General features: G+C 49.6%; 9 protein-coding genes across 9 annotated transcripts; 2 read left to right on the forward strand and 7 right to left on the reverse strand.

Annotated features, from left to right (window-relative positions):
- Positions 1-278: 278 nt before the first annotated feature.
- N7481_009388 (25S rRNA (uracil2843-N3)-methyltransferase) lies at positions 279-1,634 on the reverse strand (the record flags this gene model as incomplete). Its single annotated transcript, XM_057268607.1, has 1 exon — positions 279-1,634. One exon carries the CDS (start codon positions 1,632-1,634, stop codon positions 279-281), a length of 1,356 nt encoding a protein of 451 aa, XP_057119284.1.
- Positions 1,635-2,460: 826 nt separating this feature from the next.
- Positions 2,461-5,233, reverse strand: N7481_009389 (putative cell wall proline rich protein; the record flags this gene model as incomplete). The annotated part of the gene is given in 2 exon segments (XM_057268608.1): positions 2,461-4,712; positions 4,723-5,233. 2 exon segments carry the CDS (start codon positions 5,231-5,233, stop codon positions 2,461-2,463), a joined length of 2,763 nt encoding a protein of 920 aa, XP_057119285.1.
- Positions 5,234-6,455: 1,222 nt separating this feature from the next.
- Positions 6,456-6,689, reverse strand: N7481_009390 (uncharacterized protein; the record flags this gene model as incomplete). Its single annotated transcript, XM_057268609.1, has 1 exon — positions 6,456-6,689. The coding sequence occupies one exon, from the start codon at positions 6,687-6,689 to the stop codon at positions 6,456-6,458; it is 234 nt and encodes a 77-aa protein (XP_057119286.1).
- A 2,168-nt stretch (positions 6,690-8,857) lies between these two features.
- N7481_009391 (purine and uridine phosphorylase) lies at positions 8,858-10,343 on the reverse strand (the record flags this gene model as incomplete). Its single annotated transcript, XM_057268610.1, has 2 exons — positions 8,858-9,070; positions 9,195-10,343. The coding sequence occupies 2 exons, from the start codon at positions 10,341-10,343 to the stop codon at positions 8,858-8,860; spliced, it is 1,362 nt and encodes a 453-aa protein (XP_057119287.1).
- Positions 10,344-10,612: 269 nt separating this feature from the next.
- N7481_009392 (uncharacterized protein) lies at positions 10,613-11,134 on the reverse strand (the record flags this gene model as incomplete). Its single annotated transcript, XM_057268611.1, has 1 exon — positions 10,613-11,134. The coding sequence occupies one exon, from the start codon at positions 11,132-11,134 to the stop codon at positions 10,613-10,615; it is 522 nt and encodes a 173-aa protein (XP_057119288.1).
- An 860-nt stretch (positions 11,135-11,994) lies between these two features.
- Positions 11,995-14,941, forward strand: N7481_009393 (ATP-binding protein; the record flags this gene model as incomplete). Its single annotated transcript, XM_057268612.1, has 4 exons — positions 11,995-11,998; positions 12,065-13,773; positions 13,836-14,028; positions 14,085-14,941. 4 exons carry the CDS (start codon positions 11,995-11,997, stop codon positions 14,939-14,941), a joined length of 2,763 nt encoding a protein of 920 aa, XP_057119289.1.
- Positions 14,942-15,510: 569 nt separating this feature from the next.
- N7481_009394 (DMT family transporter) lies at positions 15,511-17,030 on the reverse strand (the record flags this gene model as incomplete). Its single annotated transcript, XM_057268613.1, has 3 exons — positions 15,511-15,770; positions 15,831-16,516; positions 16,711-17,030. The coding sequence occupies 3 exons, from the start codon at positions 17,028-17,030 to the stop codon at positions 15,511-15,513; spliced, it is 1,266 nt and encodes a 421-aa protein (XP_057119290.1).
- A 1,268-nt stretch (positions 17,031-18,298) lies between these two features.
- Positions 18,299-19,433, reverse strand: N7481_009395 (aldo/keto reductase family protein; the record flags this gene model as incomplete). Its single annotated transcript, XM_057268614.1, has 2 exons — positions 18,299-18,816; positions 18,899-19,433. The coding sequence occupies 2 exons, from the start codon at positions 19,431-19,433 to the stop codon at positions 18,299-18,301; spliced, it is 1,053 nt and encodes a 350-aa protein (XP_057119291.1).
- A 260-nt stretch (positions 19,434-19,693) lies between these two features.
- N7481_009396 (tubulin gamma chain) lies at positions 19,694-22,811 on the forward strand (the record flags this gene model as incomplete). The annotated part of the gene is made up of 8 exons (XM_057268615.1): positions 19,694-20,528; positions 20,974-21,014; positions 21,175-21,276; positions 21,361-21,414; positions 21,475-21,657; positions 21,723-21,923; positions 21,985-22,071; positions 22,134-22,811. 8 exons carry the CDS (start codon positions 19,694-19,696, stop codon positions 22,809-22,811), a joined length of 2,181 nt encoding a protein of 726 aa, XP_057119292.1.
- Between the last annotated feature and the right edge of the window lie 653 nt (positions 22,812-23,464).

The raw sequence follows: 23,464 nt of genomic DNA on the forward strand, positions 1-23,464 counted from the left end.
GTTTGGCGGCGCCCCGTTTTTTTTTCTCGTTTTTGTTCACTCGAGAACTGTACCATTTAATCGCCAATCCGCGTGACCGAGGGGTATCTTCGAGCTTTGCATGTTCCCTGCGGCGCGACAGATGGGCTATGACTGTCCATCTTGATTTTTTTCTGAACTGTAGCAATACCAATACCTCTACTCCATATCGGAACGATATCATTGATACTCTACATTCAATGTAGTCATATATTCATGATGTGATACCTAGTAGTACTAGTATATGCTAGTCCTCCGCCTTAGAGCCGGCGGTATAGATGTAACTGGAATCGCATATCTTCCAAACCCGCACCCTCCCCAACCTTATACCGCAATCGCTCAGCATCACGTCTCCACCACCGCGAATCTTCCGTATAAACCCTCTCCCACTTCCCCTCTGCCACTGAGAGCAGCGTATGATCCAGAAGGAACTTCATGGGGTAATTCCTCTCCACCGGAGCCCCATTTTCATCCTTACCCATCTTCAGAGTCGAGTAACTACCCGGACTATCAACCACCAACAGTACCGCATTCGAAGGAAGAATTTCCGTCATGCGAAGTAAAAACCCCGTCGTCTTGGCCATGGAAGTAGAGAACAGCTCATTCAGCGTAAACATAAGCGTTACGAGAAGAGAAGATGAGCCCGTATCCAAAAGCACATCTTTCAACTCATCCTCCGAAACACTCAGAACATCATCTTTTCGAAAGGAGACGGAAAGCCCTCCACCATTATCCCCTTCTCCTTCAGACGGAACAAGAGGCGGCTGATACTCGGAACTTCGCAGTTTGTACACAGCATCGGACTTAATAGTCCTCTCCAATCGCTGAACAACACTCGACCAATCCGCAATATCAACCGCCGCAACCGAAAGTCCCGTCGTCGATAGAGAAGAAGAAGAGGCAGCCTTAGCATCAACCTCATTCTTCTCCCCATTCTCCGAGTCATCCAAAGAAAGCGACCCCAGCTTCAATCCCTGATCCCCTTCCAACTCCGAGTCCACCCCCTTCTGGCCAAGACTTCTCCAAGCAGCAGCAAGCGCAACAATCTCCGCCCCAGCTCCACCACCAACACAAACGACTCTCGTCCGATCATTCCCAGATATTAAATCATGTTTCTTTCCCACATTCCCATTCCCATCCCCCATCCACCTCAACACAGCTCTAAAAAGACCCGCATACCCCAACGCGCGCGCCGCGCTCCACCGCAACGCATAAGCGCGCAACAAGTCCTCGCCCGCATCCGTGAACGCGGAATCAAAGTCACGCTGGTAGAGGTGTGTCTTTATCGTCTGGACGAGTGTTTTTATGTCCAGTGGTTCTTCGATTGTGGGGTCGTTGCGGTCTTCTTCGGGGTTATCTTGCGATGCGCTTGCGGGAGCGGGAGCGGGGTTGGATGGGAGGAGGGCGGTTTTGAAGACGTCTAGGACGAGTTGTTGTAAGGGGATTGGGATTGTGGCGTTGAAGTTGAGTGAGGACTTGGTTGATTGGAGGTTTCGTCTGTCATTGCTCGGTTTACGGGCAGGATGTTTTGACGGTTGGCGGGTTCGTTGTGATTGTGATTGGGATTGAGATTTTGCTTTTGAGCCTTTTCGGCGGTCGGATTGTCCTGGTGGCATGTTTTGTCTTCAAGTTCGTGGGATGTATATATATATATATATACTATGTTCAATGGCTGTTGGAAATCTCTAGAAGAGCTGAAGATGGTGGGGAGTGAAGTGGGGGTGGAAGATGATGAGGTCAAACTATGGAAATGCTGGGACGGAAACTTTTTTGCTTATCAGAGCTTATCGGGTCAAATTGCTACATCAGGTAGGGCACCCAGTACGCCAAGGACTAAATACACACCCACGCCGAGAAAATTGAATAGAATCATGGAAATATATGAAAAAAGAGGTCCCCTCCAAGATCGGGGATTAAGAATGTTATTTCAGGCTACCCGCCATAGAGAGAAAAGAAAGGTAGATAAAGTGAGAAAATAAAATGAGAGGTCCGCAATGGGACAGCGATCGTAGAGAAGGTCAATGAAGCCGTGCGTTAACTCACGCCGGGGACATGAACGAGAGACAGGAAGATGACAGCACGTCGTACTCAGGCAACAGGTAACAAAGTGCCTGGGGGTAAAGAGATTCGTAATAAGAAAGTCTGTCATGAGACAAGAGAGGGAGGGAAGGAGGGAAGGAGGGAAGGAAGGGCAGAAACAACCGCCAAACAGACAAGAATGAACAATCAAGGTCAAAAGAAGAAGAATGAACAGGAAGTCCGGTGCCAGATATGTACAACGCAGTCGGAAAGAACGCTTGGGCAACCGGATGGGGAAGAGAAGGTAGGTGGGATGAGATGCGAGAGAGAAAAGCAGATAACTCAGACAGGATATCGCTATGCCGAGATTGCGCCAGGAAATCAAATTAAATGCATTGGGATCAAAGAGTAGACAGACATTGGTCAAGGATGTTCAGAGGGAGTCTCCGCCTCGGTGATTGTGCTTGTCTTCTCTTTGTCCTTCAGTTTCCAGAAATGCATCAGTCTGCTTAGACGGCGGCCCTTCTTCCTGCTTTTGTCGGGCGAGTCCCCAGGAGGCTTCTCTTCTTGATACAACTTGCTCCGCTCTGAGTGCGGGCCGCCAACCAACTTGGACAGACTAGCAAGGCTAGACCTCTTCGATGCGTTGGCCTGACTGCTACGTCGGTTGACCGCGGCGGAGAAGGATGCGGCTCGGTCAGTCGATAGGCGAGCTCGGGGGAAGAATGAAGCAGAAAAGCGATTCATGGTGTTGGTCATTGTCGATGCACTACTCGTCAGAGATGGAACATCTTCGACTGAGGCATGATTATAGTAATCAGAAGGAAGGTGGTGGTATGAATGGCTCGAGAAATAACGGTCGTTGAACAATCGTGGCGCATCGGGTGATGGAAACGACGAATCCGAGGGCGAAACTCCGGCAGAAAGAGACAACGGGGGAATATTAGGTTGAAGTTCGTGGGGAGAAGTAGCTGGACGCTTATCAACAGCTAAGAAACCAGGCGATACATCGGGACTTGGAGGTCCCGGTGCTCTGGCCACGGAATCCTCTGACCTGAGGATTTCCACAGGGCTGCGAGGCGGCCTCCCGAAAGGATTGGCACTGTGCGAAGGTTGTCTGGCTTTCTGGTCTGTTGGCGCAAAAGCCGGGGGAGAATTGTACGCCTTATCCGGCGCCTGGATTCCAAGGCCCTGATGCCGAGGGGTTCTAGGCTTGGGCGTAGGCTCAACTGTGGTTTCAGGCAAGGGTTCGGCAATGGGTGCAGGTACGTTTGCGGGGGCGGGGGTTGTCTCAGTTGTAGATTCTGGCGCCCGAGTCAGAGTGTCGCTGGTATCATCGCTTTTGACGGATTGGATATCTTCCTCCGAAGTAGATGAAAACGCAGCTGCGATCTGACTCGAAACAAGTTCGCTCCTGGGTGACTGATTGGCAGCCAAAAATTCATCCTCTTCTTCCTCGTAAAAAACATCTGGGGTTTCGACGCCAGTAGCGCCGCCTAGGCGGATGGGACCTAAAGAACTGCGATCGAATGGAGTCATAATAGGTGCACTCTCGGTGCGGCGATGGTATCGCATTTCCGGACCAACAAATTCACCGCGTCGTCCACCACTATACATGCGCTGAGATGCCACAGTGAACTTGCTCAAGTTTCCTTTTGCTGGTCGCATATCGGGGGTGTTAAACGGTCCAAGTGCAGCATCAAGGTCGATAATTGGGCTACTCAAGACTTCATCTTGCGCAGTCTGTTCGTAGAAGCTTCGGGGTTTCCACGCTGATTCGAGGGAAACGGTGGGGACAGGTGGTATATCTTTATCACGTTCCTCGGCCGAAACTGGGGCTTCGGTGCTGGTGGGGGTTCGAAGAACGACAACGTCGTCGTTATCGAAATCAACTTCCATGAAGGACCCGACTTCTGAATTGGTTCGAGTGAGTGCAGGAGGGCGCGGCGCTTTCTTTTCCTTCCGTTCGGGACTCTCCGACTTCTCGGCCTCTGGCTTGGCATGGCGTTTGCCCTTGCTCCGGCCTAGAAGGGAGCCAGCCCAGTGACGAACACGCTTCTGCTTCTTCTTTTTAGATCGCAATTTTTTCGTCGCATTGGGATCGTCTCCTTCGTCTTCTGTGTCGCTAGGAGATTCGGATCCATCATCGGAGAATGAGGGGCGAGATGTGTCAGTCGAGTGCGCATCGGTTTCAGTATTTACGTGAGTATTAATATGCCGAGCAGATACACTCTTGCGAGCACGAGTGTGTCCAGTGGATTTCGAACGTTTAATTGCAGCAACATCCGAGGTATTCTGGCTCTGCATCAAATCGAAAGCTAGCGAAGCGTCGGCGGTTTTCGGCCTCGGCTTGGTCGTGCGCTTCCGGACCGGGGCCTGCTCTATAGGCCCAGGATTATCCGAAGGTTGAAGAGGAACATCTGCTGGAATTCGAGAAGCTTCCTGGGATGCTGCTGAACCAGGTCGGCCAATTTCAGGATCTTCGGTCTTCGGAGCAGGCTGAATGTGAATGGTGCTAGGAATAGGAGGAACAGGAGGAATAGACGAGACAGGGGGGGAATTGGGGAGATGCTGGAGGCGTTGGGCGGCCAATGCTCGTCGCCGAATAAGAGAGCGGGCGTTGAATATCTTCATGGCTAGAGTCAAAGGTGCGGTCGCCAGGGGTAGTCGGAGCACTTGGAGCACCCGGGTTGGACCCCAAGGCCTTTTGGATGGCGTTCAGGTCGACGCCAGAGACCGCGGCCGAGCGACGATGGGCATGATGCCGTCGCCCAGGGCCTCTGCCAGGTGGAGGGCCTGACGGGACAGCGGGCTGTGGTGTCGGAGACGGAGGTTCATCCCGCTTCTCGGCAGCAACCCCTGTATCTGGTGTCACCAATTGATCGCCTCCCACGAATTCACTCGGTCGTCGTCGGTGACCCCCACCACGAGGATTCGGATGGGGCGCGGGTGAAGGCGACGGTTGTAGTGACTTACCCACGCCGGGGTTGAAGGAAAAGGCCGGAAGAGCGGGCGGCGTTCGACGGTCGGTCTCCTGGTCGGTAGCGTCCGGATCTCGAGCAGGAAAGACGAAAGGCGGATTCGGCAACGGAGGCATGGTCAAGCGACGGGTGGCGATGGTGTCTGGTTGAGGAGAAGAATCGAAATGCTGTGCAAAGCCCGCTCGAGGCTGCGGGGGAAGAGAAATTGAAGCCATCAATGCTGTGTGCAGTATAAAAGAATTTGAACAAGAAAGCGGAAAAGAAGAAGCGAATCGAAAGTAAATAAGCGGTCGACAAGATCCAGATGGACACCAAGACCTCCAGACCGTTTTGACTTCCCTGCGACTGGAAAGTCCAAAGAATCTGGAGGTCAGATTTAATTACCTCGAACGAGGGACATGGGATCTTTCCGCGCCAGGCAGAGATGGTGTAAAATCAGGGCGAAAGCTGAAGCGGAGGGGATTTAAGGAATGGACGGCCACGACGGAGGCCAAGGAGGATGGTGGGGGGGGTGAGGTGGTGAGGGTGGTGGGTGGAGGGCGAGTAGAGTCGTAGAAGTGAAGATGTGAAAGGGAAAAGAGGAAGGCAAAGCAGAACAAGAACAACACTGGAGAAGGAGAAGGAGAAGGAGGGAGAGGGGGTAATACGGGTACAGTGTATTATTACCCGCCCCAGCCAATTGTGATGGGGCAATACCAAGATACCCTCAAATACGGGAGATTGGCCCTATCTAGCGTACACTAGTTCACTAGTACAACTCCTGCACTCCTACACTCCTACACTCCTACACTACTGCACAGCAGAGAAGGGGGACCTGTTCTTGTCTAGTTCCACCCTTGACTCGGCCAAAAGGACTACGATTGGCATAGTCATACTTAACCATATTTTACCAGCATTCCAACGCAAGCCACACAAGGGCCCAGATCGGGCTGTCAGAAAAGAACCTTTGGAGAACAATTCCTCAAGAATGTACGGTCTGCGGAGTACACCGTATGCTTGGTTCTTGTCAGTGAACAGTGAACGTCATGACTTGAGTTGCCACTAGTCAAACCCAAGCAATTCGTGTTCGGACTCCTACTCGTACTAACTCCTTAGCAACCCTGGGGCCGCCCTCCGTACTCCGTACGCCCTCCGTACACACAGGATCCTGGGGTCCAAGCTGACGTGCCAATGAACATGCGCACGCATCCGGAGAAAAAGTGGGCTACAGGCACCAATGAGTCTAAACTCGGCATAACCTGTCGGGCAAATCTCGCTTGGTGTGGTGGGTCTCTCAAGGACGCCACGCTGGGGATGCAAAAGCCAAAGAGACAGGGAAGAACATGCAAGTCACTGTGGAGGGGAGGGAAACTACGATACACACTAATCCTCTCGACTCCTCTCTCCAACTGAACTGTCATCGTCAGAATACCAGTTTCTTTGCGATCATGGTGGGAATTAGCAAGCCCATTGAGTCCACAGGTGGGGAGATGACCACCATCCTCCATCACCCGGGAGATTGCCAGGTTGCCTTTTCTCGCAGGCAGACTCCTTTGTGTCTGGCTTGGCAAAACCCAGTCCAATCGGATATAAATAGGCGGCCATCTTGAGCGCCAACTTGACCAAGGATGGAGTGGGGGCAGAGGGGGCAGAGGGGGCAGAGGGGCCAACTGAGATCATGTTCATGTTCATGGCAGCTGAAGCACTCCCTGCGCGCCATCGGGCCAAGGCACTGAAACAATGAAACCCTCACTCTCACCCCCTGGCGTCCGAGGGGAACGAGTGCATTGACAAGGGGCCAATGACAGGAGGGTCCGCCATGCAAATTGCATGTGGGTTTGCCCGTTCAGCCAAGTTCGACGTGGGGCCGATCGGCGTGAGGCCAATTGGGGCGGCAACGGGAGATCCGGCGTGCAGCAATAGCCTGGGTCCGATTCAATATTCAATCTCGGAGGTCGAATATTGCATCAATGGTGTCCATTGTCCCATTTTGTGGCATTCTCGTGTGGCTTGAGGGTTGCATCATTGTGGCGATGCAAATGATACTCGTCGTGAAAATCAAGACTGCCCCTATTCACCGGCATCTACAAATGTTATACGTATGCATATAGGTATACACAGTAAGTATCAACAGATGTACTGTAAGTAAGTACAATACGGGAGATGAAACTCCAGCGATACGCGTGTACACTGCCAAATTCTGGTGGATCTGATTCGCGGACCATAATGCAATCGCCACTCGCAATCATTCCAATTCTCGTTTGACAGTTTTGGCTTTGTCAATCAACATCTTTGAAACTTGAGAATCTAATTCAAGTCTCGATTTCAATCGCAACTCGGAGTTGACGGATGTCCTCCGTGTCCGACAGTTCCTCCGGGATGCCGAACTGGACCATGGATTGTCGCCCGAGGGGTCCACGGACAGTTCTGTGGAGTGTAGCCCTGTCCAAGCAATCCGACCGATCGGTCAAATCCGTTTTCCACGATTCGGTCGATCGGGGAGTAGTCTTTTTTTGGTTCTTCCGGAGAGTTTATCGCACAGCTGGCCCCTTTAGGAAGGCGACCACTGTCAAACTTTTACTTCTCCCGGGCCGGCTACAAATGTCAGTATGCTATGCAATGCAGGCAGCACACATAATGAATCCTAGATAAAATTCTACACGAAGTAAGCTGCAATCCCTGGATGAAGGATTGTGGAGACGCCAGGGTGAATTAACGTCGTGGTCAGGGCTCTCCCTAGGGGATGCCCTTGAAACACCGGACTCTTGGCGTCCGACTATAGTCACTGGCAATTATGTTCTCCAGATCCTACACAGCTCATGATCAGCATCAAGGGTAGCAAAAGAAATGGCAAAGTCTAGATTGATCTACTGGTCGCGATTGAAATTTGTTTTCTTTCTTGGCAATTCTAGAACCGTGAGATCTTTCCGATCCGTACCTTTCGTACTGACCCTTGTACAGCATGTCGGCACTCTTGTTTCACATTATGCAGGAGACCTTTTTGGACAGTACTCGGAAGTTCATCTTGATAACGTCTCTGGGCAAAGGCTGGGCACCCTGGGGCAGTCGCAAACTACGAGCCTACGATTACCGACCTTAGCTAGAACTTAATTAATCCAAGTTTTGTGCGTGCCCAGGTGTGTGGGTAGTACAGAATACTAGTAGTAGTAACTATATATTAACGTCTTGCCTAGGTATTGAAATAGCCCTTTATATAGTACTACTAGGTAGTAGTTCCCAGCCAAAATCTTACAAGCCCTCCCACATTGAATAAATACAATGGACCCAAACACGGTATATACATACCTACTGAGCATTAGGGCATTTGCTAGTTGCTGCAGGAGAAAGCAGGAATCCAAGATGTTCTTATAGGAATTGTGGATGTGTTACCCATCAGTTGCACTCGGCCGGAAGGATGATGAAAGCCGGTCATCGGATTCTGGCCATTTCGTTCTGGTCTGCAGATGCCTCTAAAGGCACGTGGGGGTGAGCTCGCAAAAAGAAAAGAAGAAAAGGAAAAAGGAAAAAAAATTAAGAAAAAAAAGAACATGAAGTAGCCCCATTCGCAATTTCGCGGTTAATTTCTAGATGGGTGTTGCGAGCATACTCCGAAGGGACGATCTCGGCCCGGTATCCTCGCACGCCAGGGGATGGATAAGCTTCGACGGTCTAGATGTCTAATCCTGCAGCGGAGACCCATCAGAGTCCTGCTTCAGATATAGGTCGTTCTGGAAAGGATCGTAGAGATTCCCAGTTTAGTCTGCTCCAGAGTGAAACATTAGGAGGCATGCTTAGTATCTCAAACAGCTATACCTCGAGACGAGCCAGCTTCTCCATCAACCGGGTCTTCCTATCTATGCTTAGAGATGAGCATGTTCATGAAACGGCAAAATGAGGCAATCCTGTCGAAAAACAGAGCAGAGGTGCTTGACGACCACACGGAAAGGCAGGAGTGAATCCGCGTGAATTAGCCGATAGGCTGGCTTCTTCTTCTTCTTCTTCTTCTTCTTCTTCTTCTTCTTCTTCTTCTTCTTCTTCTTCTTCTTCTTCTTCTCCTTCTTCTCTTTCTTCTCCTCCTGAAAAATGAATGAGCCGTGCCACAAATTCTAGTAAGCACTACGAAAGTAAGGGTGAAGCGTCGTAATTAAATTCCATCAATCAAAGAAGGGAGAGCTCTCATGGAAACATCAAAGACACACCCAATTGATCAGAACGTCGCCAATCACTGAGAAATGCCTTCATACAGCAGGCAGCTGTTGCCGCGGCATACTGCTGCCATTTTTTATTCTTATGGCTGTCCGCATAATCACAGACACTCTTGATGACCACCGTAGGAAAAACATCCCATACGCCAGCCCCTTCCATCTCAAATGCAATCACCTTTTCTTGGGAGGCAATTCGATCTCGGTGGTATCCCGATTTCATCACGAGATCCCCAGACGCAATGAGACCAAAGTGGACGAGTGGTTTTGGTGCTTCTTCAGAGTCCATAAGAGTGTCATTTTTGGCATTTTGGACTCGGACACGCGTGATCAGCTCTGCATCTTGACAATGCAGTTCTTGACAAGATGACTCCATTGCAACACTGCAAACCTCGTCATTCAAATTATGACAGGCCGCACAAATATTGCAAACAAGAGGATCTCGATGTTTGTGGCGATATTCAGGATGATACAACCGATCATTTTCTGCCCCGGGATACTGATATTGGTGGAGCTCATTTTTCCCACACAACTCTGTAAGATAAGAAGATGTCTTCTCCCTTAGGATTCTGCGGCTCCTCGCACCCGACAATTTCGCAAGGAAAGCGCGAATTTCTCGATTCGGTCGGCCGAGATTGTCCTCCAAAGTATTCTTGCGGACGACTTTGTCAAGGTACTGTCTGCCAAAATCAAACTGAACTAGGCCTGTGCTAATTACCACATCGCCCAGAATGATCTCTGTCTCGTCATCCGTTCCCTGTGGTAAGGGTACGCCTCCACAAATACCTACGACTAGACCAACTTTGATCCCGCTGAAGCTTGCTCGAAAACTGGCTGCTAGGCTCGCTGAATTTGCTTTACCCATACCAGGCATAAACGCCAACACGACGTTATGATTCGTTATTCGTCCGACGGTATATGCATTAGGATCGCCGGCAGACTTTCCAAATGAAAAGTCGTCTTCATAATACTCGTCGAAAAGGGCCTCCACAGCATCGAATTCAACCCTCAAAGCACAAATCAGAGCGATCTCGAAGTCGCTTCGACGCTGAGGCCGATGGAATGTTGAAGCCATATCATATCTATGGGGAGCTTGACGGTATATTCCAGATTTTTGGTCGAATGCTTCCAGGTCGAGTCCCATTATGCTGGTAGGTTCTGGTGTTGCTCCTCTACGATATGGAGTTAGACTGCCGGTACTGGCTGACACTTGGTTCATGGGATCAGAACTAAACTCGTCCAGCTTTCAGTTAGTCTTATCCCAGGCGCTGACAGTAAAGAATTAACTCACGCACTTTGTGTAAAATTGCTGACCATCAGGAACGATAAATTGACTGACATCAGACCCGACGGGTTTTCGGTAGGATCCTACGATAGTCAACGATGAAGAAGTACACTAGTATTCGGGAGGCCTTAGGAACCTTGCATAGAATATCCTGTTTCCGGGTGAGATGGAAAGGGGGCTAACATGGGTTCGATGGTGGTGGTAGATGGTGGATTCAAGTACATTTCAAATTGTCCGAAACTGCTGTGGAGTTCTTGGTCTTGGTTTAGGAATAGTTTGTCTGGTGAGAGGTTCTCGCTATTGACCCCAGACGATAATTCGATGATCTCGTTCTGCTTCGCGCAATATAATTTCTTGATTGTCTCTGCAAGCTGTGAACGCTCCTCATCTCTCAGTTTGGCCAAAGAAGACGGAGGATGTCGTTTTTGTGAATACGAAAATGGCCGGTTAATAGGAGACTGAATGACGATCAATCTATCCTTCCATTCTGCCTTGATAGCCTCTGGAACTGTTTGGGTCGTCCCATAACTGATGAATGCAACTTTGATACTATGCTGAGTATTGGTGTTATTGAAAGACTTGAAGATATCCAGAAGCTTTGTCGACCAGAAAATGGATGATAGTCCGACCAGCTCTGCCATAGAATCCATAATGATGAATATCTCCCCAGAATTGCCCAAAACTGATCCAAGGCAGACAAAACATTCATCCTCAGAGACCGATTCTTTCAATATTGCAGAAACAGATGTCATAAGGGTCTGGTTCCAGTTCATATGTGGTAGCTGAATCAACTGTAGGATAAGATATTTGAGAGCGGCAATTGCAGTTGGGTGTTGACTAGTCTCTTCTGTTGAGTCGGCTCTTAGCAACCAAACGACGGGCGATTCCTTCTCTTGAAGTAAATCAATAAGGTCTATACACAGCTCTTGCATATGAAGTTTGTTAAAAAGTCCTCCATTAATAACCACCAAGGAGGACCCAGTACATGACAACCACATCTGAAGGCTTGGAATTGTCCACTTATAGCCTCCTACTCGGGCACTGCTTTTCAACGCCGGCATTGTCATTCGACGCCGGCATTGTTCCAAGGCCTCTTTTGCGTCGAGGAAAGGAGAATCAGAAGCTAGGCCTACCGATTGTCGGATGTAGGAAGGATCGGTTGACATTCTATACTTATTTCACTGTGGCATAGGTTTTGCTTCGGTCGCGATAAAGGATTGAAGAGATAGCATTCACCTTCGATATAATTCCTGATAGACAGCTATTCCCGTACTAGATGAAAGCGATAAATTATTCCACGATACAATCTAAGGAGGGGTAAGTGGCGGCTGACCTGACGTGGCTCCTTTTCACTGGATCCCTTAGCGCCGTGAGACTGGTTATCAGCTGAACTCCATTCCTGCTCCGAAAACCTTCACCAAACCTGCAAATCACTTACACTGTTCGTTTGTGGCCAGGGTTAAGACCCAATAGTCTGCAATATTTGGATTATGTATGTACAAATAGTACAATGGGTGTGTCCGTCTAACATGTTGATAGCAGGGCCAACCCTCCGATCGCACTCTCCTTACTTCAGAAAGGCTTAGCAGCTACCTCTTTTGAGGAGGCTGAGGAGATTTGGGCACAGAGGCTCAAAGAATTCAGTGGTTCTGAAAACTCGAACGATCCAGTACCCGAGCAACCTATTTTGAATTATCTCACTATATCTCGTGATCGAACAGCGAATAGCAACTACCAAAGCGAACAGCTTGTTGTTCTAGCAGGGTGTCCTCCTAGCGCGATCGAGAAAGCTGGAGACGAAGGCTCTAGTAAAGGAGACGAGGACTTTAGCGAAAGCAAGACGGTGGACTGGGATCGAGCAGATCTGTTACGCATTCTAGACGACAGTTTATACAAGACTAATGAGCTCAGCCTGTATTATCGGTCTTCCGCTTCGCAGCCACAGATTAATAGCGCATCCACCCAGCTATCCAGCAGCAGCGAATCTATTAGTTCGGATTCATCCCGTGATTTGCCCAAAATCCCTTCTCCGGACAGTTTGAGGGAACTTACTCGTCAATATTTCCCTGAGGGTTCTAATACTCTAGAGCAACCCCGAGAAGCCGGGTTCACAATGGACAGCGAATATCAACCCGAAGACGGTAGTGCTTCAGAAAGCGATGAAACAGCCCCCTTGCGCAAACTCCTTCAGCAAATGGAAAAGTTCAGATCGGAAAATCGTCGGCTGAGAGAACAAATATCACAATTATCTGCTGGTACAGCTGCGACTAAAAAGCTGCCTCCTGGCTGTCAGATATTTCATCGTCTCGGCCCAAATGAAATATCTCTTTATACGCCAACATGGATGATCGGCGACAAAGACCGAGAGTCTGTTCTAAGATTAGATGTCCTTCTAGCAAGCCTAGATAAGCATCTTGAAAAGCATCCAGAAATAGTCTTTGCCGTGTTCAAAGATTACAAGAAAACGGCTCAACATGGTTTCGATGAAGCAACGAATGAGACAGAAACAGATACGGTGCCTTCCATCGTCTCTCATAGGGAGTCAATCAAATTAACATCTGATGATATGGTATCCGCCTTCAAAGCTTTTATGGCATTACAACCCGACTTTTCGTCAATCTTTCCTGGCTTCGACGTTGATGCTGAAATCCATGCACCATTTCTGTTTTGGTATCACTATAGGTCTTCCTACGAGGGCTTATCTGCAAAGCTCAAAATACAAGATCGAGATTTGATGAACCTTCTCACCCAATGGATTGAGGAAAGATATTGCGATGAGTACAACATGGCAAATGCATGTCTCGCAAAAGGCCGCGTGACACCTAAGATAATGAAGTACCTGGTGCGCCCTGGTGATGTGCTTGTCTCGCAGGACGACGACGGCACAACAAAAGGCTATATTTCGACATCTTGGCTAGAGCTGAATGCAGCCTCGAAAAGTCTCCGAATTACTAGTATCGAAGGTGCCACAGATCGTGGTGATAACCCAAACGAAGATGGTTGTAGCACACCAGCGCAGAAGCTGATTATCAAAGACACATATGATTTTTACGGCTGGTACTGGGAGTACGACGGGTCGTTTTATTCTCGTGACAAAACCATCACCATAAACATTGAAGCCGATTCATCCGATCAAGAGATTATGATTACTACGCTCAAGTCTTTCCCCCTTAAATACGCGGACAAAATCATCACAGATCGTCTACGGAGACGAGGAGAAATGTTTTGGGACTGTCGTTCCCAGAAGCTGGTAGAATATCAGACCGAGAATCACAAAACGCTGGCGATAGTAAGTTTTGCCCTTGAAATATAATCGAAAATCTCACCAATGTACTATATTCACCAAATCAGGAGATTGAGCGATATGTGATCGATGACAGTACATACAAGAGAATCCACCGTGGAAAGGGGGCCGTTTTAGACGAGAAAGAAAGAAGGTGGCCTGGCGCGCGAGAGCTATCCGAGAGCCGGGGCCCACAAGACGAAGAGATCTACGTTTTCCCTCTCAAAATTACTGGTTATAGTTTGGTTCGCAAAAGCTGGGGTATGTTTTCCACATCACACTGATTAAGTTATATAATGGCTGATGAAGAATTATAGTCGATCTGTGGGTAGATCAGATTTACGAGGTTGGGTGGAACAAGATTGCGTTTGACAATTTGGTCGTTGACAGAGATACCAAGGAGCTCATTCAAGCTCTTGTGATGAACCAAGTCGAGGCTGAGCGAGGCACTGATGTCATTGGTGGGAAAGGCAATGGTCTCATCATGCTTCTGCATGGCGGCCCTGGTACAGGAAAGACATTTACTGCCGAAGCTGTAGCAGAAATAGCTGAGAAACCCCTCTATCGAGTGACCTGCGGTGACATCGGAACCAAGCCAGAAGATGCCGAGAAATATCTTGAATCGGCGCTGCATCTAGGGAAGATCTGGGGCTGCGTTGTTCTTCTTGACGAAGCTGATGTGTTCCTTGAGGAACGTAGCCTTGACCAACTCGAGCGAAATGCGCTTGTTTCAGTTTTCCTTCGTGTCCTCGAATACTATGAAGGGATATTGATCCTGACCTCCAATCGCGTGGGAACATTTGATGAGGCGTTCAAATCTCGGATCCAGCTCGCTTTGCACTACAAGAACCTCTCCGTTGACCAGAGACAGCGGATCTGGTGGAACTTTTTGGACCATCTTCGGGTAATGGAACGAGGCGAGAAGGCAACTATTGACATCGATGACATACTGGACCATGTCTCTGAGCTTGCAAATCAGTTTGAGATGAATGGTCGACAAATACGAAATGTCATCACTACAGCTCGACAGCTTGCGAAGCATAGAAGACATATCATGAATTTCTCTCACCTTCAGCATGTGATCAATGTCAGTGCTAGGTTTGAGAAATACCTCCAAGATGTAAAGGTGGGCCTTACGGATGATGAAGTGGCTCGCCAATTCGGAAAGCGATGAACTACATAGGGCTTCACAGAAACATGGGACCACTTTTGCACGATGAGTCATCAAATCAAGGCAGTTTGGCCGAGTGGTCTAAGGCGATTGACTAGAAATCAATTCTCTTCGGAGGCGGCGGTTCAAATCCGCCAGCTGTCGGTTCATTTTTTTTATTGACTGGATCTTCAGTCGGTCTTGTTTGTTAGCACGCCTACGGAAACCTCTGTTTTCCATCTTTATTAGTCAGAGCTATCACTGGAAATACAATTGTCAGAACTTAGTTCCAATTAATTTGAGAATTCTAGTTTTGTCCGGCGCGTTTGGAACTTCACGTATATGAAAATGGTACTACTAGTAGAATACCATGGACTTTTTAGTCATAGGATTTATAGCGCCATGTATTCCAATGCTGTAGTCTGCGAAATGCAACATTCTTAGAGACAAGAGTTCAAGATCCCATATATACTGTACGGTTCGTATAAGACATGGCCCAAAGACAATGGTGGAAAATCCAATAACTCGCTAATATAACAACACAATTTATGAGACAAAAAAAAAGAAAAGAGAATCCGACAAATTCTAGTGGTCTATTCGTCGCTGTCCGACTCTACCTGGTCGTTCTCCAGATGCTTTTTGCGTTCCTGGCTCATCTCTCGGTACGTGCTCCAGCTCAGCATGAAAAATGCGATCATGATCAAGATGCCTCCGATGATTGCTGCGAATGAGAGCGGTATGCCTGTGCGGAACCAGTCCACAAGAGCAACGAGGAAAATCGTCAGAAGAGCGGCAACTGACGAAAGTACAGGGGAGGTGAGGGAGATGAGCACCAGGAATGAACCGGAAAATGCTAGATGCAGAGTAAGTTAAATATAGTCGTCAAGTGAAGGGGGTATTATTGCCAACTTACTAGCATTGGCAGCAATGGATATGAGGAGCATCCACCCGGCCTCGCCGGTAGGGAAGCGGAAGGTTTCCCAGCCAAGATAATGAAGAAAAGGCAGGGGGATCCACAAGACCAAGATGGTGAAGCAGCCGATCAAACTGCCAAATGTATTGGCAAAGATGGTGCCACGGCCGGGACTGGTGCCTTCTGGTGGGCAGGCGAAACGCTTATACAGCACCTCGTAGAGGCCGTACAGCACACTCCCAACACCAATCACAATGTTGCCCAGGAGCCGACTATGAGCCTCCTTATCATCCTTTGTCGTTCCACCTTTTGAAACCTTCTTGTCAGGGCGGTCTCCGTAGGCGACCACAAGGACTCCAATTATTGCGATGCCCACTGAAAAGACCTTATCCCACCGCAATTTCTCTTTCAAAAGAGGGATCGAGAAGGCATATGCGAAGAAAGCCGAGCAATTGTAGATGGCCGTCAAGTCACTAGCCGTTGTCAAATTGACAGCGACGTACCATGAGCCTCCCGCGATGGTGAGCGCGCTGGTCACAAAAGCAGTGGTTTTCAACATATATGGGATCGGCGAACGGTGGTAGGAACGGGAGTGGAGGTGGACATCCTGGGTCTCTACCATCTGGGCAGTTGTCTTTAAGAGGAAGACATGACGGCGCCAGAATGCTTCCCATGACATTTTGCGCCTCTGGATTCGCAGGATGGCGAGCTGGACCGGCCAGAGTAACGCCCAGGAACCGTGAGTTATATAGCTGCATTTGGGAGAAAAGAAAGGGTAAGCGATTACGGTCCAGGATAAGTAGCGATGGATTATAGGTGCATGGGGGTAATTCAGGTCAATCTCATCACCGGCGGGCGGTGCGGTTGCGTCCAAACTTACAGCATGCAATACGGCTTGTTCCACCCCAACTCATGTTGGATGTAGACGGCGGTTTCTGTCTGGACAACAAAGCTGGCTAGGCTGAGAAGAAGAAATCCCGATGCAATCATATACTTTTTGCGAGTCGCTTGGGCGGCGTCGTGTTCCGGGCTTTTACTCCGGATGGTAGGGCGGCGGGTGTGGTGGTGCAACATAGGCCGGCCTTCTGTATCGTTCCCGAAGCTTGATCGGGAGGGTCGTCCCTCGCGATCATCTTTGAGTAACGGTTGCTGTGACCGGCCATCCGTTGGGCGGTGCAATGGGGGGCGGTTAACCACCATGTCGTCGTCGTCAGAATCCTGGGAATAGCGATTCGGCTCCGGGTCTGGGGTTATTTTGGCCCTGCTCGCTCCCAGTTCAATGTTTTCCGAAGCCACGCTGGCGTTGGATTCCCTCCGGGGTGTTGTGGGTGCTTGGGGGGGGTTGGGGTCGGATCGACAAGATCCTTAGGAGCAATCAAAGATGTCCTCGGCCACCTGATTGCCCGGGATGTCCTTGCGGCGACAGATAACAGATAAGAACTAGGGACGGGGCTGCTGGGGTTCCACTCATTCAGAATATTCCATGCCCTGTGTGATGGTTTGACAGCTGACGAGGTGAGCCTAACTGCCGGAGATCAGCCCTGTGATCAGAATGTAAATCTGCTGTCCTGAGCGCATGCGATTGAGATGTTGATGGGGTAGCTGCGGCCACGTAATGGGGAAATCAAACAAGGTTCAGGGGGTCACGGTATGCGGCAATGTCGGTCTTTGAAAGGAAACTTGGAAGTTCGTCAAGAGTTCAGGTGAGACAAGCAAATTAGACACGAGGTTGAATGAAAAGCCATTCGAGGAGCCGGGGAAGCACACGATGCCCGGGGAATGGACGCCTTCGTCATGGCCCCTACCGCTTCGAGGCCGGTGGGTATCGTACACGTGACCTCCAGGGGGACAATGGCGGCGTGCTAGTCCGAAAGCGGTCTAGCCCAGGCGTCCGGCTGGGGTCAAAGGGTCAAGCCTGGGGTCAACTTGGACCAAAAGCCAAGAGCCAAGAGTTAAGCAGGGCTGGTGCTCACAAGGGCAAATGACCATGACTAGTAGAACTAGCCATTTCTAGTAATAGTCTACTAGAATCGACTACTGATTCACCTCGTCGATTGCATGGGGGTTGATTGGAGTGCTCTCGCAACTGATAAACCCGGTGCTTTGCGTAAATGGGGCTTTATGCATATGGTCACCCAGAAGTACATAGATGGCCAATTAGGGCGGTACCGAAATTAGCACCTGAGAGACATGCAGGAACTAGATTTCAATGTAGTGGTCTTGTATGAAGTAGATTGTCCACAACACCATTTGGCAGAACAAACTCCAGGGCTCTTTAATAACTAAGTATCCGGTATGGAGAAGATCGAGTGACGAACTACAAGGCTAAATATTGATTGGTCGAATAACTAAAACAAAAAACAAAACGAACCCGAACCCTAATCAAAATCAAATCAAATTAAAATCATTGCCGAATGAATGGTGTTTTTATGATATTAACATCTGAGTTGATTTTGTTATAGACAGACCTAAGCCTTAGACTTGGGCTTGAACAGTGCCTCCTGAGTATTATAAGTATACTTCAGATCCAGATGCCAATAGTTAGGAGAATTAGCCTTGGCAACCAACCAAGCCTTATCCAAAGCTTCCACCACCTCTTCTGGAAGGGGCCCCTTCTGCAGCTCCCGAAGATTAGTCTCAAGCTGACCGAAGCTGCTCACGCCGACCAGTACACCATCGCGGCCACCGTTATCCATGTTCAACATAGAGTGATGGCGGACCCAGCGCATAGCCGTCTCAACAAGCGTCAGGCCGTGCTTAGCAACCACGGGCTCAATAATGCTCAAAGCCTCGAAGTTTGCGTCCCTAAAGTAGCGACTGCGGTAGTTGGTCCCCGTGGAGCTACTATCAGCAAACCGGCCTTCTTCGGGGACATCTTTTGTCTTGTATTTTCCAGAGAAAAGTCCGCCAGCAAGGGGGTTGTAGATGACAATGTCCAAACCGTAGCGCCGGCAGGCATGGACCAATTCGACTTCAATATTACGGGCTATTGTTCAGTTAGCATGGGCTGGCCCAAATCCCAGGGATATCAGGGCTATATCGGTGAGTCATGTCTAATTGAAACTTACTGATGGCATTATACATGGCTTGGAAGATCGTAGGACGAACCCAACCACGCTCGTTGCAGAGAGTTACAATTTCCGCCACCTCAAAGGCCGTATAGTTGCTCAGACCCAACTGAACGAACTTGCCCTCCTTGTGTAGCTCGTTCACAGCTTCTAGAGTCTCTGCAAATGGCGTCGCGCGATCTGCTGCATGTAGGTAAAAGATATCGACCTGATTGGTATCGAGCTCCTTTAGGGATAGCTCGAGCTTCTCGCGCAGGATAGCGGGTTTATGCGCTCCAGCCTCCTTGGGGTACCACTTCGTTGCAATGGTTAGGCCGCGTTGCTTCCAATTGGCCTTGGCAGTGAACGCTTCTTGCTCTCCATCGACATAGATGCGGGCAGTGTCGATTTCGTTGAATCCCTGCTTCTGGAAATAGTCCAGACACCGATTGAACTCGTCGAGGGAAGTGATACGGGCACCCGCGGCCTCATTGGGCCCAAAGGTCATGAGCCCGAGGATGATTCGGGGAAGTGGATTCTGTGCAACAAGAGGCATGATGGATATGATCGGCAGTGTTCAAGTTGGTTGTTGGAGAGAAAAGCGCGGGGGAGGGGCAGACGTGAAGGGTTCCCGTGGTTTATGAGTACGGAGGGGTCCGATCTGCGATAACGGCGGGGGACCATTGCGTGACATTCTCGGTCCCGTCCGCATTTCAAACACGAATCTATTTAATAATCTTCGAGTTCCTGCAGGGATTATACGAGCTTTACATCTGTCTTCGAGTCGAACTTCAACCCAGCGTATCCCCCGACAACATGGCTGCATTCCAGGACAATGGCCCATTCCGAATTCTGGTTATCAACCCCAACACCTCCACACATATGACCGAGGCCCTCAAGCCGATCCTACAACGACTCAACTACTCTGACGTTCAATTTGACTACTTCACCGCACCGAATGAGACTTTCACTCTGGATGGGCACGTCTGCGAACCGATTGCCAGCATCAACAATGGCGAAGAATCCGCACAGTCGGCGTTGAATTGTTCCTCGGTTCTGGATACGATTGCGGAATACGATGCGTTTCTTGTGGCGTGCTACTCTGCCCACCCACTCGTGGGCATGATACGCCAGAAAATCAAGGCACTAGATGGAACCTCCTCTTCTACACGAACGAGATATGTAACCGGGATCTTTGAGGGTAGCATTACTGCTTCTCTGTCTTTGATCAGTGGGTTCGATTTTGTGGCGCCTGGATCATTGAAAAAACAGCAAATCGGCCAGTCCTTTGGTATTGTTACTACTGGCAGCGCTTGGAAGGACGAACTCAACAAGGGAGTCACCGAAATGTTGGTTGGAGCAGGCTTCCAGTCCTCGCGATTCGCAGGCACTGAGACTACGGGGCTGACGGCCGTCGAACTACACACTACGGCACCGGATGAGGTGAGACAAAGGATTATCGCCGCCACACAGCGACTTCTACTAAGTGCGCCGACTCGTGTTGGCGCGGTCTGTTTGGGCTGTGCAGGCATGGCGGGTATGGAGGAAGCGGTGCGGGAAGGTTGCATTCAAGCATATGGTCCAGATGAGGGGTCTAGGGTACGAATCATCGACGGAGTAGTTGCTGGAGCTGGAAACTTGGTGACGGCTTGTAAAGCGGGATTTTGAACCGGTGGATCTGATGGGAACTGGACTGAGGCTTATTTTTGGAGGCCATGGGAACAGGGAAAGACAGCATATGATACCATTGAGTTTGTTCATTAGAGGAAAGAGAGGTCGCAAAATTGAAATAGAGAAGGAGGAGTTCAATATCGAGATTATTTTCGAACAAAAATCTCTCCAATTTCCCCAATTTCACCCAGAAGTGTATGAGATGAGATGTTGATGTCCAAACCCAAGCCCGAGTGGGTACGTACCTTGCGTACCTGAGGCGGTCGACAGCCAAAATGTTCCCCGCGCCCAACGCGCTACGCGTGAGAACTAATCCATCTCGACATCGCCCGTGGACAACGATGCCTAGGTATGTGTCTGAGCTGCTTTTTGTGGAATTGTCCCTCCGAAGAACCTCTGAAGCTGACATGTGCTCAAAAATGCAGGGAAATTATCACGATCCAAGCCGGCCAGTGCGGCAACAGCGGTATGTGAACTCCGCCAACCTCGATCGACCTCCCAGCACCACAGCTCGTGATGTGCTCAAACTCGCCTGAGCCGATCATATGCACTCTAGGGAACTCGGAACCCGAAGGGACTGAGCCTGATTCGCTGACAATGTCTTCCTTTCTTAAGTCGGTAGTCAGTTTTGGCAGCAGCTGTGCCAGGAGCATGGAATCAACCAAGACGGAAACCTGGAGGATTTCGCGACCGAAGGTAGCGATCGCAAGGATGTCTTCTTCTATCAGGTATGATTTGGGCAAGCAATACTCTGGAGCTTTGGCAATGGTGCGCGATCATCTACAGAACCAATCTAACGAGCCGCTACACAGAGTGACGACACCCGATACATCCCCCGAGCGATTCTTCTCGACTTAGAACCTAGGGTAAGTATTTCTCCTTCTCAGTGATCACGTTGACCAAGGCAATTACTGAGACACGAATAGGTCCTCAATGGCATCCAATCCGGCCCTTACAAGAACATCTACAACCCCGAGAACTTCTTCGTTGGAGAGCAGGGCGTTGGCGCTGGAAACAACTGGGGTCTGGGATATGCGGCTGGAGAAACTGTGCAAGAGGAGATTTTCGACATGATTGACCGAGAGGCGGATGGAAGTGATTCATTAGAGGTAGGGTCAAAAAGTCGATCTACCCGCGGCTGTCGCGACAAGTTGACTGACAATTCTGGCCACAGGGCTTTATGCTATTGCACTCGATAGCCGGTGGTACAGGATCTGGTCTGGGTAGTTTTATCCTGGAACGGATGAATGATCGCTTCCCCAAAAAGCTTATCCAGACGTACTCTGTCTTCCCGGATCTGTATTCGGATATTGTCGTCAACCCTTACAACAGTCTGCTTTCCATGCAGCGGTTGACCCAAGACGCTGACTCTGTGGTAAGACGGCATTTTGAATATTTAACCCCTTGTAAAACCAAAGACGCTAAAAATTCAATAGGTTGTTCTGGACAATGGTGCACTTTCAAGAATCGTCGCCGATCGACTTCACGTGGAAAAGCCATCGTTCGATCAAACCAACCAGCTGGTAAGTGGCGGCCGTGCTTTATGTACTGTGGGAAAGTGGGAATTTCTAACTCAGATCTGCAGGTCTCAACGGTCATGTCGGCATCTACGACCACTCTTCGATACCCCGGTTACATGCACAATGACCTGGCGGGCATCATTGCTTCGCTGATCCCGACGCCGCGCAGCCATTTCCTGCTCCCGTCGTATACACCATTCACAGGCGACAATGTTGAGCAGGCGAAGACAGTGCGTAAGACAACCGTGCTGGACGTGATGCGTCGACTGCTACAGCCCAAGAACCGCATGGTCTCGATTACCCCGAGCAAGTCCAGCTGCTACATCAGCATTCTTAACATTATCCAAGGCGAGGCCGATCCCACCGATGTGCACAAGTCATTGCTCCGCATTCGGGAACGCCGCCTCGCATCTTTCATTCCATGGGGCCCGGCCAGTATCCAAGTGGCGCTCACCAAGAAGTCGCCGTATCTGCATCATTCCAACCGTGTGAGCGGATTGATGCTGGCGAACCACACCTCCGTGGCAACATTGTTCAAGCGGATCATACAGCAATACGATCGTCTGCGTAAGCGCAATGCTTTCTTGGATCAGTACAGAAAGTCTGCGGCATTCTCCGAAGAGTTATCGGAGTTCGACGAGGCACGGTCCGTGGTTATGGACCTGATCGGCGAATATGAGGCAGCCGAACGCCCGGACTACTTAGATCTCGATGCTGGGAAAGAGAAAGAGGTTGGGGCTTGAATGGAATGAGGATACGGAGTAGCAGGAGAATTTTTCCATGTCGATTTCATTTTGCTTTGGCAGGGCAAGGGGTTTCGGGCGCATAAACCGGGTGCGTGCGTAGGGCCACTGGCGTTCTCTCGCTTTTTTTAATTATTTTTTGTTCTTTCATTTATTTTTTTCCCTTGCTCTTTTTAAGTTTCTTTATTCACCAATGCATACTGCATACTACTCAATTCCTTTTGGCGAGGGTAGGTAACCCTTGTTGGGTTTACTACTAGTTAGTATGTAAATGTAAATTTACTCCGTACCCAAAGCCAAATACTCCACAAACCACGCCCAAAGCAGAGCAGATACAAACCAATCGAATGCCAGCGCACCTCCGAAGACCAACGACCAAAGACCGGGGGACCACGTAGCGGGCACACAGCGTTGAAAGTGGATTCCGGCAGACCCGCCGAACAGATTGCAACGGGCCGGGTTCTGCAGTGGAGCATGGGTTAATCGGCTGCAGGCGATAGAAAGGGGACGAGATGGGAGTTTTAAGGAGAAGAGCGCGGTGTGTTTTCCGGTCTCCAAGGCTGTGGTTGCCCTATCACGAGTACTGTACTTTCGTAGAGTCGACTAAACTAGGTTGGTTAGGCGGCGAGATCGACCACGAATCCACCTCTCCT

This window comes from Penicillium waksmanii (assembly GCF_028829765.1).
Source record: "Penicillium waksmanii strain IBT 27052 chromosome Unknown utg000008l:1.0-5622682.0:1.0-5626561.0, whole genome shotgun sequence".
Classification (NCBI taxonomy): Eukaryota; Fungi; Ascomycota; class Eurotiomycetes; order Eurotiales; family Aspergillaceae; genus Penicillium; species Penicillium waksmanii.